At 38.4% G+C, this 16,243-nt stretch overlaps 1 protein-coding gene across 4 annotated transcripts in view; it reads right to left on the bottom strand.

The window, feature by feature from the left end:
- The window catches only part of LOC109919612 (doublecortin domain-containing protein 2), a 127,251-nt gene that overhangs the window by 19,643 nt on the left and 91,365 nt on the right, over window positions 1-16,243 (bottom strand). For all 4 annotated transcript variants that reach the window (XM_048596452.1, XM_020519644.2, XM_048596455.1 and 1 more), the window contains 3 exons: window positions 4,462-4,527; window positions 1,955-2,132; window positions 1,110-1,213 (listed from right to left, as the gene is read on the bottom strand). In XM_048596452.1, the coding sequence (XP_048452409.1) occupies window positions 1,110-1,213; window positions 1,955-2,132; window positions 4,462-4,527 (348 nt within the window). The remainder of the gene's footprint in view (window positions 1-1,109; window positions 1,214-1,954; window positions 2,133-4,461; window positions 4,528-16,243) is intronic.

Below are 16,243 nucleotides of genomic sequence, written 5' to 3'. Positions count from 1 at the left end.
CCTTCCTGCTTCTCTGATGCTGCTTGGCCTGCTGTGTTCATCCAGCTGTACACCTTGTTATCTCAGATTCTCCAGCATCTGCAGTTCCTACCATCTCTAAAATAAAATCAAACATATTATTTACCAACAAAAGTAGAAATTGCTGGAAAAGCTCAGTAGGTCAGGCAGCATCTGTGGAGAGAAATCAGAGCTAACGTTTCAGGTCAAGTGACCCTTTCTCAGAGGCTAAGTTGCCCATAGTGACCAGGGATGTGCAGGCTCGGCAGATTAGACATAGGAAATGCAGGGTTACAGGGATAGGATAGGGAGGTGGGTCTGGGTGGAATGCTCTTCGGAGAGTCGATGTGGATTCGATGGGTCGAATGGCCTGCTTCCACACTGTAGGGATTCTATGATTCTATTAGGAAGTTGGAGGGGAGCCACCTTCTTGAACTATAGCAGTTCAGCAGTTCATGTGGTACAATCAGGGAGAGCTACAAGATTTTGACCTGGTAGCAGTGAAAGAACACTAATATATTCCCAAGTTAGGATGATGTGTGACTTGGAATGCCACAAAAATGCAACTAATTTTCTGTTAAATATAGTCATTTTTAATTTCATAAAAGGTGAGTTAGAGATTTTAAATGAACTAGATGTTAATTGTAACATACTGTCCCATTTAAAAAGAATGATCAATTTCAAAAACTAATCAAATGGAGCTGGGTAAATGAGCATAGATGGACCACAAACAGAAGCTCACACTCCATTGAATTTCTCATCTATTCAGATACAGAATCCTATCCGACTATCAGAAGGAATAGCCAATAAATTACTATGAAATAAGGATATAGTTTCTTCTAATAGGCTAGTACTAAAATGAAATCTGATTAAATAGAGAAACAAGTGTATGAATAAGCTCTTGGAGAAAACATATGTATAAAAAAAATTAAATGCTTCACAACAGTTTATGAATAGACACCAACAACATCTTGCAGGAGGAATAAAATTATGTCTCATTTCAATTCATCTTCCAGCATTCATATCCTGCATCTACAAAATGGACAAACTAGAAAAAACAAAACATCTCTGTACTTGTCAAAGAATGGCAAAAGCTACAATTACATTCTAACCTGATCAATAGGTAGATCCACCCTCATATCTGCATCTTCTCTCACCTCAGCAGCACCTTGGGTTTCTTTGCGAGTGTCTTGAGCTTTAAATACACCATTGTCTTCTACACCAAAGACAATATTCATCTTGTTACATACAAGCTGATGTTAGCTTTGCACATAGCAGTTGTGCTTTCAATGAAAGCCATTTGATACATGAAAGCCAAATAAGCCAGGAAATTCAACATCCAGTTATATCATGGACTTTAAACACATTTATTAAATGATATTTCCAAAAATTGCCACCAAATATATTTTCATTCCAACTTATCATCAATATGAATTTCACCCTTGTATTTCTGAGCTCAAAAGGTAACAGCTATGATGAAATCTTACAATAATTTCTTATTCCATAAAATGGGATGACCTCTAATAAAGAAAGTATAGTCATTTGCACTGATTATCTGCCAGTGTACATTTTTACAATAAATGAGAATATCTGGCCAGTTAATTTTCAATGCAGCTAATGCTTGCCACTTTTGGCCGAACCAAAAATTAGGCAGGAAAATTTCAGAGCTTAGCACCATATAATAATACAAAATTGTAGCCTTGACATGATTTTTTTGAGTAGCATTCTAAAATACAGCAAAGGGCAACACTAGATAAGTTGTACATGCATTTTCTTTTCCTTTTTCTATTTGCCACTGAGCAGCGAGTGAATAGCATTCCTGAAATAATAGGGCTGATTTTAACCTGTTAAAAATCCATTCACTTTGAGTCAAAATTGGGCAATGTTATAGGAAACAAAACTCTATAGAAATGAATTGCATTTAAAATTTGATTTCAACAGGTATTTTGCATCTTACCATAATCTGCCAAAGGATCAGTTGAATGTTTGTGGTGTTTGACCTTCATGGGTTTTGCACGAAAAATAGAGTTTTTCTCCCTGGAAGGCTTTGCTTCCAGGTCTTTTGGTTGCCCTTGCACTGTCTGGGGAGGTCCCACTTGTCCATCTGTTGTAGAATGGGAGCTATCACCTTCAGACTAAGAATGAGGAAGAGAAACATTTTCCATGTTTTTAAAAATGATTGTTTTATTTCTGTACATAAGACAGATAAAAGTGCACATAATTAACGTACAGTGTAACTTCATCTTACATTAATCTACTTTTAATGATGCATACAGCTCATTGGAACAGTCGGTCATTGATTTTCCTTTAATTCCTGTCCTGTTTCACCAAACAGTCCATCAATCATGGGGCTGGACAACCTCATGATTTACTGACCAATCATGGGAGTGTAGTATTCGCAAAAGCTCATCACTAGATTTGGGAGTGCTGAGGACTCTTGTCGCCAGAACCAAAACGCTTGCCGAGAATGATCATTTAAGTTATTAATCCCCTTCGTTTATATTTTTAAAAAGTCATCATAATTAACTCTGAGATGGAGAAGGTGACTGAGGTACGTATTTGGAGTGTAGAATAGTAATATTGTTTCAGTCGGGTTTTGCGATGTCTGGAAATTTTCCCTCATATAATTATTTTGTTTTTAAAAATTCTCTGGACGCTAGAGAGTTCACGAAGGTTACATGCCTCTTCTCAAAATATAAATGTCTCTCATCAATTTACTGAGACTGTACTGCCACGTTCAGTCTTTTCTTGTGCTAAGCCACATAAACTTCTGTCAGCACTGTGAAATGGAATGTATTTCCATTTTTGGCACTATTATTGGTTAATTCTATTGCATCAGTCAAGTGTGAAAGCAATAATTTGTATTTATATAGCAGCTTTAATGTAGAATAATGGCCCAATGCAGTTCAGAGAGGTATAATCAGAGAAAAGAGGAAAGGTCTTCTTCCTGCCCCAGTAACATGTCTTACACTCATCTCTGGTTTGTACCTTCCTCACTAGCCACTCTCATGACTCTTGGAAAGCAGGATGAGACCTGAAATAATTCTCAACATCTTTAACCACTTTCAGCTAATCTGCCTTGACTGAAGTTAAAGTCAGGGTCTAGAGGCTTTAAAGAAGACAATGTGAGAGATCAGTATTTGAGTAAACAGTCCCCAGCATCACCTCAAAGCATTTTAGCTTTGAAATAATATGAATGAGACATACAGTAAAATTGTCTTCATACATTCTCACAATGTATCCTAACACATTGCCAAAAATGTGGTCCCTCCCTGCAATATTGTAATCATTTCCATGTCTCACCAACAACTATTTTTGCTTTCTTAACAAAATTGCTGAATAGTATCTATTTTGTGATGTGAACTTACATTTGTGAGAAAGTGGGTTGAGAATTTCAAAACTCACCGAAAATGAGATTCATGACTATGAAAAGGAAATAGTTGCTGTGTCAGTCTGAGCTGGATTCAAATTCTAATTCCGAGAGAAAGAACCATGATAATCTAAATGAACCTGGTAGTTGATCCTTAAGCAAATTTACCATAAACAGCAATTGGTTTAATGAGTAATTCTTCAAAGTCAGAACAACTTGATTTATCACTGAAGCATCATTACTGCAAAGGCAGCATGTTGCATGAAGGAGATTTCAAAAGATTCCTCATTTTATCTCTTTAGAGGTGAAATTGATTGCAGCTACAAACTCAAAATTGGATCATGATGAATTAATATTCTTCCATTCACACTTCTATTGGAATTAATGGAAATGCTGACATAGGTTGCCAACCTGCTATGAGCCCTATCAGGCCACTGGGCCAGACCAATTGCACTCCCAGGTTGGAATCTTTACTCATCTAATTCTGGACTGTTAGCTCTGTATGAAAGTGAGAAAAAAATCATGCCATGTAACATGAGCATGCAAACTATTAACCCTTACGTATGAAATTCTATTGCCTGCTAATGGTTCCAATAATGTGGTAGAGGAAGAAACTTTACACAACTATAAAAGGCATTCATAGAATTTCACTTTGTTGTTCGATTAATACTGGCCAAATATGAAGAGGAGTTTGCAAAGGACAATAGGAATAAAAATACTTTTGTTAGGAATTGTCTATATTTTATTTATATCAAACCTGCCCCGTAAGTAATAAGTCAATTCTAAACAATAATTAATATTCAAAATTAAAGCGTGCCAAATGGAGAAGTATCTTTGAGGTAATGTGTTGTGAAATTGGTCCATACCATTGACGTTAATGGAAAAGAAAATTGGTTCAGGGTAAAAGAGGCTGGTAATTCACCACTAGCCCATTTCTCTCTACTGGCAATTGTTGACATCAGTCCCCAAATTTCCAGCACACAAAAACTTCTATTGCACAAGTGTACAATGTCAGTGTAGCACTGATATAATAAAGGCTAAAAGGGAGATTGCTGTTTTCTGAGCTAACTGCTGGTCGACAACAACCAGTTTACCTGTTGGGGAGAGGCCAACAATCCAGAATCACTTGATCCACCATGAGAAATCTGCTGTAGTTCAAACTGAGGAAACAAAAAAAAATCAGATGTATAGCAATTTGGGAGGAGTACAAGTCAAAATTTTGAACAGGGACCATAACCATCCTAAGAACAAAAGCAAAAGCCATAAAAGATTGAAACATTCCACAACTATGTGATTGGGCACTGCTGATTTTACAGGCTACAGATTCTTGTAGATATCGTATCATTTTTGCTCAAAACATTGAACCAATTGTTCCATATTATTCTTTATAAATTCATTATCAATATCCTATTCCTCAATGAGATGTATATTGCAAGAAAGTTTTTGGCTTTTTGAAAACATAATGTTACAGCCACTTTACACAAAAGTTTCTAGATTTTTTTTACATCCTTAAACAGCGGCAAAATGTGAAACAGAGATTTAAATCAAATGAATCCATGTGCAATTGGTGACATAATCCCAAAGAGTACAGGTCAAAAGAAGGAGCTGTGGATGCAGTTGATACAGGGCAGGAGATCTATAAAGCAATTTAGAATTCTTTTCACCAGATAATAGGGTTTGGTTTTCAAGGTAGCTAATAGCTAATTTACCCACTGTCAAGTTAAACATGTTTGCTGTTATTGTTAAATCTTGAACAAGAGACATTTCTAATTCACATATCAGTACTGACTGCTATCAAAAAGAAAATAAGAACTCAGGCACCTTTTTTTTCGACTGCTATCCAGTGTGAAAAGATCCAAAACTATACATGCAAGCAAAAACAGAAAGTGCCAGAAAATCGCTGCAGATCTGACAGCATGTGTGGATAGAAAGCAGAGGTAACATTTCAGTCCCAGTGAAGGGTCACTCGACCCAAAACTGCTTTCTCTGCACCGATGCAGCCAGACTGGCTGAGTTTTCTGAAAAATTTTTGTTTCTGATTTCCAGCATCCACAATTCTTTGGGTTTTTTTTGTTTAGTGCTTAATTCAACTGCCTAATCTCTTCTAGGTATGCCTGCCTTAAAGAGGTTCTGCTCCTCTCTCTAACAAGATTTCTGTTCTAATTTTCTTCCTATTCATCATCATTGCCCATGTTGTGGTTCCTAACATTTGAGAAGGTATTTGCCGAAACTCACTTCCACAGTCACACCATATTCCTCAATGCCTGGTCCAGCTCAGACTCACCCCACACAGATTCCAAATCAAGTTTCATCCTTAATGTTTTGAATCCACCCAGGATCGCAGGTGTCACCGTGATGTTCAACGCTCCGCAGACAGCTGCTCACGCCACATCCTGTGATCCACCACTCAATGCCATGCGTCACCATAAACCAACTTTCGACCTCTCTTTCCATCGGCACCACCGCACGCTGGCTCAGAGCTGCCTTGCCCCCCCAGTTCTACTTCATTCTTCGGCTCATTAGACATTCTAACCAGAAGCATTTTCTTTTCCTTTCAGGCATAAAGGATCTCAGGATGCAACAACTTAGAGATACCCCATCCTTCTGGAATCTTCCTCCCCTCCCTTCCCTCTGACTCCCTCCCCCCTCCCCCCCCCCCCCTCTGCCCCCTAAAAAAAGAAAACAGTCACTGGGACTAAAGCGTTAACTTTGTTTTTTCTCCACAAATGCTGCGAGACCTGAGTCTTTCCAGCAATTCCTGCTTTTGTTTCTGATTTCCAGCATCCATAGTTCTTCATTTTTTTTCCCAGAACTATACATACCAGCTTGTTTAAGTTGAATGTCTTACAAAAGCTTTTAGGACTAATATAATACCTGCATTAGAAAATGCAATCTGCAAAAACATGGGAAAATCCCATCAGAGTTTGATTGTCCAAAAAGGAGGTATATTTATATTATTCAGATTAGTTTGTCAGTGCATTTTGAAGGTTTCTTCATTGTTTATAATAGTCAAATACACAGGGAGAGATTGAGCTGGATTATCCTCTATATTTCTACTGGAAATGGGGAAGAAAATAATGGAAACCGAGGGAAATCAGGCAATAATAATGCCATCACCTCACCACCCCAATCTCAACTCTACCCTCTCCCACAGCATCTCCCTCCATTCTACACTCATGACATGCAAATAATGGCAATCCCAAATCTCCTGTCCATTTCACTCTCACCTGCTCCAGTGACCGCTTCTCTTTGGAACCATCCTAGGGAGGCTGCCTAAAGCATGTAATTTGGGGATCTTCTGACACATTATTAGCCAACTATCTTTCCTGGTATTAGTCTGACAATCCCACTGCACCTCCACTGGCCAATTTATGGCCATCTACCAACTGGTGGGAATCTTGCTTGCGACCCTACACAGACACACTGTTACCTGCACCCCTGACTGCTATCTTCCAACCCAGAGAAAACTGGCAGAGGGAGGGTACAGTCAGAGATGTGGGCCTAAATTCCACACTTCTGCTACAACTATCTGAAAGGGGATGATCTCCTACATCCGTTTCTTATTCTATTATTTGTCTGCAGCTACTTAGCATTATGTTGTAATTCACAAGCTTACTGTTGCTGTTCACAACATGACTGCCAATGTTGTTGAATGAAGTCATTTGTAATTGTGCCAGTTGGCAGTAAGTACAGCTTCCTATATGGTTTGTCAGGCTTGAGCTGCGAGGAGGCAAATTGTTCATTGCTTCTTCCTCAAAACAAATTAACTGAACTCTAAGTAAGCTTTTCCAGACAGTTAAAGGGAAAATTCCTTAAGTGCCTTTCCTCATTTGAGGATGATCATCCCTTTACAAACAATAGGACACGTTAGTGGCTGCCCCAAAAAATGGAAACATTTAACAGAGTTCACTTTAGTCCAATGTTAAAATTTTAAAGAAAGAAGCTCATTATCAAACGGATTTTTATTTTTTTCTCTCGCGTGAAAGATTCTACAACACATTAACATAATAAATTCTGTAATAAATATACACACCCCTTTAAGGAATTATGTCTTTTAATTTGTAGGGCAATAATAACCATTAAGTTTGGAATTTCCAGTTCTAGGTTAGAATAAAATCTAGGTAGCCTGTTAGAGTGAGTGTGCTAAGTGAACAATAGGGCGCGTGTCCGCAATACAAACCTGACTGAACTTTAATAATCCTAACAAAATGTGGAACTAAAAGTCTAATGATGACCGTGAAACTATTGTCAATTGTCATGAAAACACATCTGGTTTACTAATATCCTTTAAGAAAGGGCCTTCCTTACCTGGTTTGCCTTACATGTGACTCCAGGTCCACAGCAATGTGATTGACTCTCATATGTGGAGGTGCCGGTGTAGGACTGGGGTGGACAAGGTCAGAAATCACACAACACCAGGTTATAGTCCAACAGGTTTATTTGAAAACACAAGCTTTCGGAGCCTCACTTTTTCTTCAGGTGTTATTGAGAGAGGTGGTATCAGACACAGAATTTATAAGTAAAAGATCAAAGGATCACACACAGATGAGGATGTATTAAACAAACCTAAGATGTTATTAAATCTTTAATCAGTTAGAAGGTTTTAACTGATTAACATGTATTTGTAAATCCCCGAATTTCTTTCAAGTCGCTGTCCTGAGAGAACTAAAGATTTTATCAGTGTAAAGAAGAGGTGACATTTTAGGTCAGACAATGCATGTTAGGTAAGAGGCCTTGTTTAGAATCTGGTTGTGTACTGGTTTGGAGTCAGACTCATTTTGTTTCTAAAGTAGGAATTTATAAAACACCACATTGACTGTCTATACATTGTGTGCTTTCTGAACAGAATAGAGCAAAATAGATACATTCTATGGAATGAAAATGTTTGTACAACCTGACATCAAACTAGGCACCAGAAACAACAAACACAAACTCAAAATTGTTCAGCCTGATCAACATCTGATGGTTGGAGCCAAAATTGAGAATGTTGTCTGCAGAATGATCGAACAACACCTGATGTAGTCACACTCACAAACCACACTTGACAGGCCATGTCCCAGAAAACACCAATACCATCTCCATCCCTGGGTATGTCCTGTTTAATTGGCAGGACAGACCTAGCAGAGGTACAGTGGTATACAATCGGGGTGAGGTGATGGGGGATGAATTGCCATGGGTGACCTCAATATTGAATCTGAACCTCTTGAGATTTTATGGCATCAGGACAAACATGGACAAGGTAACTTCCTGCTGATCACCATGTAATACTCCCCGCAACCCCTCGGCTGATAAATCAATACACCTCTGTAGTGAACATCATCTGGAGGCAAGAATGAGAAAATGCTGAATTTACACTGGGTAAGGGACATTCATGTCCATCACCAACAGTGGGTCAGCAAGAACACCACTGACCATGTTGGTTGAGCACTGGGCCTGCAAAAAGTGGTGAAGGCCAGAGGCTCCATATCCCAGGGAGATGCACCTGGCCTTCTCGGCTCTTCCAAAGGATTACCTTTCCAATTGCCTGTGCCTGCCTGCCTGGTCCCACCAAAGAAAATAAACTACAAGGGCAGCTCTCATTCTCCCTCCAGTCTTAGCAGCAGCCAACTCTTGCTGACCCAATATCAGGACTTAGATCACATTTCAAGAAAGTCCCAGCCAAAATGTTCACAGTTATAAAAGGAAGACTTAAAGGAAATTGTCCAGAAGTATTCAAGACTCCAAGGGCAAGGATAAGGTAAAAGTTAATGTTTGACATAATCACAGATTCAAAGTTTTGGCAAAGATCTGTAACTCAGGTTGTGGGTGAGTTTGCTGACTTGCTCACTGAGCTGGCTTGTTCTCATTCAGATGTTTCGTCACCATGCTAGGTGACATCATCAGTGGAGCCTCCAATGAAGCGATGTTATTCTACTCTGCTTGGAATTTATACAATTTTGTAGGAATTTTGATCTACACATCTACACAAACACATATACAAACCCATACAGATCAAAATCGGAAATGACACTACTCACTGTAATGGACCAAACAGTACAAATTTCAAGCAGAGTAAAATAACACCGCTTCATCAGAGGCTCCACTGATGATGTCATCCAGAAAGGTGATAAAACGTCTGAACAAGAACAAGCCAGCTCGGCGAGCAAGTCAACAACCTCATAATCACAGATTCTACAAGTGGTTCCAAACCTAGAAGAGAAAATAGTAGGTAGAATGAAATGTCAAATTCAACCACTTTGTCGCGTGGTTTCACCTCTTCTCGACCACATGCCACCATAAATCTTGGGGAGTTAGCACCTTCAAAACTGAAAATTCTTCACATCAACCTAGTTTCATCCTGAGCATCTTACACAGAAATAGTTATTTTTCTTGCATCCTTTTTACCTTCAGAATGAAAACATTTGGAATCATTGAATGCAATTTTCCTTCATCCATAAGACTGTGTGACTGCAGTTAAAGGAATCAATCTGAACAAGTTTTCGAGTTTCCAAATACTTGTTCACATCTCCTAATCTCTGCTGCTGGTGTAGTTCTGCTTTACAATTTTGTTTCATTGACTATGCATTGAAAGTTAGGAGTTTCCAAAGGACCATTTCAATGCTCAAGATGAAAGTAATCTCTATATTTCATCCCTCCATTTCCAAAAATGTAAGCAACTTGGAACATTTTATTGTTTTAAAGGAGCTACATAAATGTAGCTTTTTTTTTGCTTTAAGATGTTCCAAATTTTGGAGAACTATGAAAGTAAAAAGTAACGATTCTTCAGTCAAAAGCAAGAGAGGATAGAATAAATAAACAGCAGTTTACTGGGCAGCTTGTATTACCATTGTGGAAATGCAACTTTTAACCCAACTAAAATTTAATTCAAATATTAAAAATCAAATTGTTATTTTCCCAGTCTGCTAATTGATCGAGAAAAAATGATGCAGAAAAATCAATTCAACCTCTTCTACTGGCCTCATATTATTGAACAAAGGTAAAAGTAAATAAAAACAAAGTTGCTGGAAAAGCTCAGCAGGTCTGGTAGCATCTGTGAAATAAAAAACTAGTGATATTATCACTGAGTTCTGAGGAAGGGTCACCGGACCCAAAACGTTAACTCTGTTTTTTTCCTTCACAGATGCTGCCAGACCTGCTGAGCTTTTCCAGCAACTTTGTTTTTGTTCCTGATTTACAGCATCTGCTGTTCTTTCGGTTTTTAAAGGTAAAAGTGATCTGTTATGACAATTTCAAAACAGTGGCAACAAGTGACACTTTCTAATCTTCATTCAGCTTTTATATGTGTCACCACAGTGCTGAATGATCACCTCAATATCAACCATTTGGAATTGGTGGGTGGTTTTAGAGCTGGAAGCCTTTCATGTCACTCACTTTATCCAGAAAAAGCAGAACATTCAATTTAAAAGTGAATATGAAAACAACTGCTTTAAGTTTTTTAAAAGTAGAAATGCATTAGGAGTTGTAAAGGGATCATAAATATAAATTTTAAAAAAGTCAGATAGGAAAGATTACCTATCTTCTCAAAACAGATAATATTGAGCTGGTCAGTGAATCATAGAATTCCTATGTGTAGAAGCAGGTCATTTAGCCCATCAAGTCCACACCAAACCCCACCCCTATAACCCTGCATTTCCCATGGCTAATCCACCCAGCCTGCACATCTTTGGACAATGGGATGAAACCAGAACACTCAGAGGAACCCCATACAGACACAGGGAAAATGTGCCACACAGATACCCAAAGTTGGAATTGAACCCAGCTCCCTAGTGCTGTACGGCAGCAGCGCTAACCACTGAGCCACCATGCTGCCCCTGAGCTTGAGAATTTCAAGTATTGATGCAGATTTGAGAAATTGTGAACCACTGGCAATACTTCTAAACCCGTGTAAGTTTTATTTGTTGCTTTTATAACCGGATTGATGTTAAATGAGTGCTCTGAACCTACCAATTCTTCCAAATCAAGAACAGATGTTTCCTGTATTATTGGTTTACCACCTGCGCACCCCCCCCCAACATTCTTCCTGTTTTACTTGTTTCTACAGACAAATAAACACAAACTGATGTTAGTTAAAGCATCATAGGAATAATGAAAATAGTTGAATGGTAATATTTATAAAAAACCTTGGGCAAAATCTCACTGTGGTCTGATTAGTGTGGGCAATTATGAAATTTGTTGTTGATTCAGGTGAGAAGCCTGGCCAGGCCCACACACAAGACCTTGTTATCACATGGTCTGCTATTACACATAACCTATTGTTAGCCATAATTGTCCCCATTCTCCCAGGCTGATGGTTATTTACTCCTTTATCTGTCTAACTGTTCTTCTCTGTCTTTGGGGTCTATCTCCACCATCATTTACTCCTTACCAGCACCCACCAACCCCAACTCCTGCATAAAAAACAACCTTTTCCCAGCTACCATCAGTTCTGAGGAAGGGTCACTGGACCCGAAAGGTTAACTCTGATTTCTCTCCACCGATGCTGCTAGACCTGCTGAGCTTTTCCAGAAATTTCTGATTTTGTTACCGTCAATGATTCACTGCTTCTCAATAGGTTGCACTGTTTGAAGTCCCCCCAAAGCTGAATCAATTAGAACTCACTGAACAGGCAAGAACGTACGTTTTCATGTTTTTAAGAAATCTTGTAAGAAATCTTGAAAAGGTTACGCCTTGTTGAATGAGATGTAACTGAGTTTTTGGTAGCATACTAAGTTCATGATTACTTCTGGGAAACTTCTGCGATCCTGGGAAACTTATTCTAAATTTCTAGAATTTCAAATTTCACCACTGTGATGATATTTTACATACTTTTAAAATAATGAGTTCTTTTGTTAAATAGCCAGCTTAGGGTATTTCATCCCTTATCTTAACCCTGTGTACATGCTCACATGTTTATTCGTTTCTCCTAGGATATATTTAAAAGTGATGGATAACAAAAGCATTTTGTACCTGGTTTGTTGACCTTGAAAATACTTCTTTGTTTTTATCCATTTACAGGAGTGAAGGCATGACTGGCTAGACAAGCATATATTGCCCATTTTTAATTGCCCAGACGGCAGTTAAGAGTCAACCACATTGCTATGGGTCTGGAGTCACATGTAGGCCAGACCAGGTAAAGATGGCAGTATCCTTCTCTCAGGGGCATTAGTGAACCAGATGGGTTTTTTCCCCAAACAATGGATGCATGGTCATCAGTAGGATTAATTCCAGATTTCTTTTTTAAATTGAACTCAAATCAAATTTTTTGGGAGCACTTGAACCCAGGCCCCCCAGATCGCTGGATTAATAGCCAAGTGATAATATCTCTAGGCTATCACCTCCCCAATGATGGCAGGTTTACCCTGTTTGATGACATTGTTGTAGCTAGACATAGGTCTAAACTTGGCACCAAATTGAACCTTATGTTGGGAAAGGGAAAATCCGCACTAGAATAAAGAAAAGTGCTACAGACACTGAAAATCTGAAACAAATGCAAAGAATGCTGGAGAAACTCTGCAGGAAGAGTCAAACCAGAGTCAAATCCAATGAGAAATTACTAAATTTCTTTGACATCAAGTACCTTTGCTTCACCACTTACTGTGAAATTCAGGTCATAATATCTTTACCGCCAATAGTTAGCATGAAATGTTTATTCCACACTGAACTGAAACCTAAATCTCAGAAGAGAAAGTGAACCAATCAATTGTAAATCTTTAGAATTCAGCTCCATTTGTATAGCTATTGAGAAATACTAACTAAACCATGCGTGAAATTGCAAAGTGCCAGAGAGTTCATTTCTTAATGTAAGTGATTCCGCTGAACAACTTAACCCTAATTATTGAACTGAATAGTGCAGAGGTTTAATCCAGAATCAATTAATCTCCTTGCTAAAAAAAATGACCACTGCCACCCAAAGATGTGAGCCTTTATTTTTAAGTAGATCAATTCTCTCCTAAGAGACTCTACACACTTGATTATTCTGCATAAGTCTTATCTGATCATTTATTAAAGTGGAAAGAAAGGTAATGCTTAAACTGTGACATATCTCCTTGTTGTTGTTGATTAATGGTATGACTTTTCATGTATTGATTGTGAAATATTGGCTATCTGCAGCATCAATTATGTTTAGTGGAAAGAATGGCAATTATGAAATACCATGGCATATCTATCATTTTGTAGTTTCAGTGTTTGATCCTTCTTATACTTCCAGAATAACTTAGTAAAATTCAAAAGGTTCCTTGAAATAGGAACAAAACAAATTTCTTACCAAAACGAATGTTACAAAGAAATATGTTTATATAACGATAGAATATGTGTTTTTCAAATAGCTGTCATATCTTTGCACTTATAAAAGTGCATTTAGTCAAATATCAATGGCAAAGTTGGATCTTACTCATCAGTTCCTTTTTGTATGCTCTATGATTCAAGGCTTTCCATTCTTAATACATTTTGGGTGCCTTGACAGGAAGGAAAGTGTCATGAGAGTATCACTTTTGTGACATCAACTTATTTTAATGAAAACAAGAAATAGAGTAGGATCAAACATAGTTCCCTCAGTTAGCAATCTATCAATTTTAACTTGCTAAATCTGGGACAGAGCAAACGTAAAGGACCAGGGCAGGTGATTAAAAGATCTCTTACAGCTTTATAAATATACCAATGACACTGAAGCAGCAACTGATAACTTACTCTGAACTTGAACTTCTACTCAGTTAACGTCTAACAGAGACACAAAACTAACTGAGTTAGTTAGTTACTTTTATATAATTCTAATTATATAGTTATTAATATAATTGTTGCAGATTTCAAAACATATGTCCAATCTATCGCTAAGACTATGCATTTCCAGGTCTCTAATGCCATTCACCTCAAGTCCATCTCACCCCTTTCCCCAGTGAATTCCGATCCACTCCTTCAATGTCTCCAGGATCGACTTCCTCTATGTTCCTCTCACCAGTTTCCTGAATGCCACTTGCATAAACCCCAATTTATCCAAAGCTCTTCAGCCATTTTAGCCTTTTGCTTCTCAGACTCTCTCCCTCTGACTTGCTACTTCTCACCATGTCAAATCTCCTTGAAAACCTAACATTCGACTATCTATACAGTGCCTGTCCCCAAGTTCAGGAGTATGATTATACTCTGCCAAACAGGCCCAAAGGCACAATCGCTGACAGGTCAATGAAGGTTTCATACCACACGATCAGAGAGAATTTCATTCATGTCTCGATGCAGACTTAGCTTGATTTCCCGGGAACGAGCACTGGCCTGATTAAAGAACACTGCATTGTCCAAGTTGGTGGCAGCTGTGGTGCTCTCTATCATGGTGAACCTGAAAGTGGCATTGCACAAACTAATTGCTCTCCATTAAATGCTGATAGTGACAGAGATCCATTGTTTTTTGAAAATTTCTGCCAGTTCTGTTAATTATTTCCACAACAAAGCTCTGCATACATAGAATATTCAGAGGCATTAGTCATTTGGGCCACCATTCCATGGTGCCATTCATATATGCCTAAGTTCCTCTTAAATGCATCTGAACAATTCACTTCAACCAAACACTGTGGCAGCAATTCTATATTCTCACTGCACTTTTGAATTCTTTACTCAATTTCTTACTGAATTTCTTTCATTGTTGATTACATGTTTTCCTCCCTCTCTCAAGCGGAAATGCTGTCTCTACTCTGTCAAAGTCTATTATAATTTTAAAGATCTCTATTAGGATACCCCTCAATTTTCTATGCTCAAGAGTTGGTGCTTTCCTAATAATCTAATATGCATTTCTTGTATCATACTTCTAAATCATTTTTTTGCCCACTCTACAGTGCCCCTATACCATTTGTAAGATTTTGGGCCCAGAAATGCACAGAGTATTCTAAGCATCAGCTAACAAAGACTTGACTCAAATTTAGCAAGCACATTTTTATTTTTCAATTCTATTCCTCTTGAAATAAATTGGGATGCTTTGGTTTTTTGTGTGTGGCCTGATTAATTTGCATCTACTTTTGGAGATGTCACTATTTGTATTGTTGTGTGACTTGTTTGCCCTCTGTAGATTAATGTCCTCACAATACTAAGCCACTCTCTTCCTTTCAATGTCAATATCCAGTGGTATACACCCGACTTTCATTTTTACAAACCTGCTCCCCATTTACTTGCAGGCATCTCACGACCAGTCTTATCTCCAGCTCCAAGTAGACGTTCCTCACTCTGCAAAGGGACTCCTGATTATCCAGCTAGGTATTCCTGGTCTTTCAGGAACAATAGCAAAATCAAGATTTTTCTACCGTGGAGGACAGCACATGATGATGCAACAGATTGCAGAACAGAAAGAAGGCAAAGCACCAGCTTTTGCATTTTGATAGTAAGTTGGTCACCTCACGATAGAAAAGATAGACCCATTTGTGTCCACTGCATACATCCTCCTAACCCCAGCACCTACCATGCTTATTGTAATTTACTTAACTATTTAAATTTATTTATGTAACTTTAATGCTGACAGTCACTCAATCAGGTGACTTAGTCCAGTGATTAAGCACACAGAGTAGATCCTGTGATTGTGGTCAGACCCAACCAGTTTCAGGCATCTGAATGGTAAATCTTACACTTGAAAGTGACCCTAATGTAATCAGGCTTTTTTTTTCGGACATATTCAGATGTTGGCAGTTTAGCAGCTTTTGCAAGCACCATTTCATGTCTAGCTCAGCCATGCCTTAAGGTTCCTTACTGTTTGTGCGGTATGCTAAATCCCTAGCGGGCTCCCTTCGCCTTGAAACAGTCATGATAGGTGTTAAAATTGAATCAGAGATAGTAGGAACTGCAGATGCTGGAGAATCCGAGACAACAAGGTGCAGGGCTGGATGAACACAGCAGGCCAAGCAGCATCATAGGAGCAGAGAGGCT

This window comes from Rhincodon typus, chromosome 5 (genome assembly GCF_021869965.1).
Source record: "Rhincodon typus isolate 14 chromosome 5, sRhiTyp1.1, whole genome shotgun sequence".
NCBI lineage: Eukaryota > Metazoa > Chordata > Chondrichthyes > Orectolobiformes > Rhincodontidae > Rhincodon > Rhincodon typus.
This window is presented reverse-complemented; position numbering and strand designations above follow the sequence as displayed.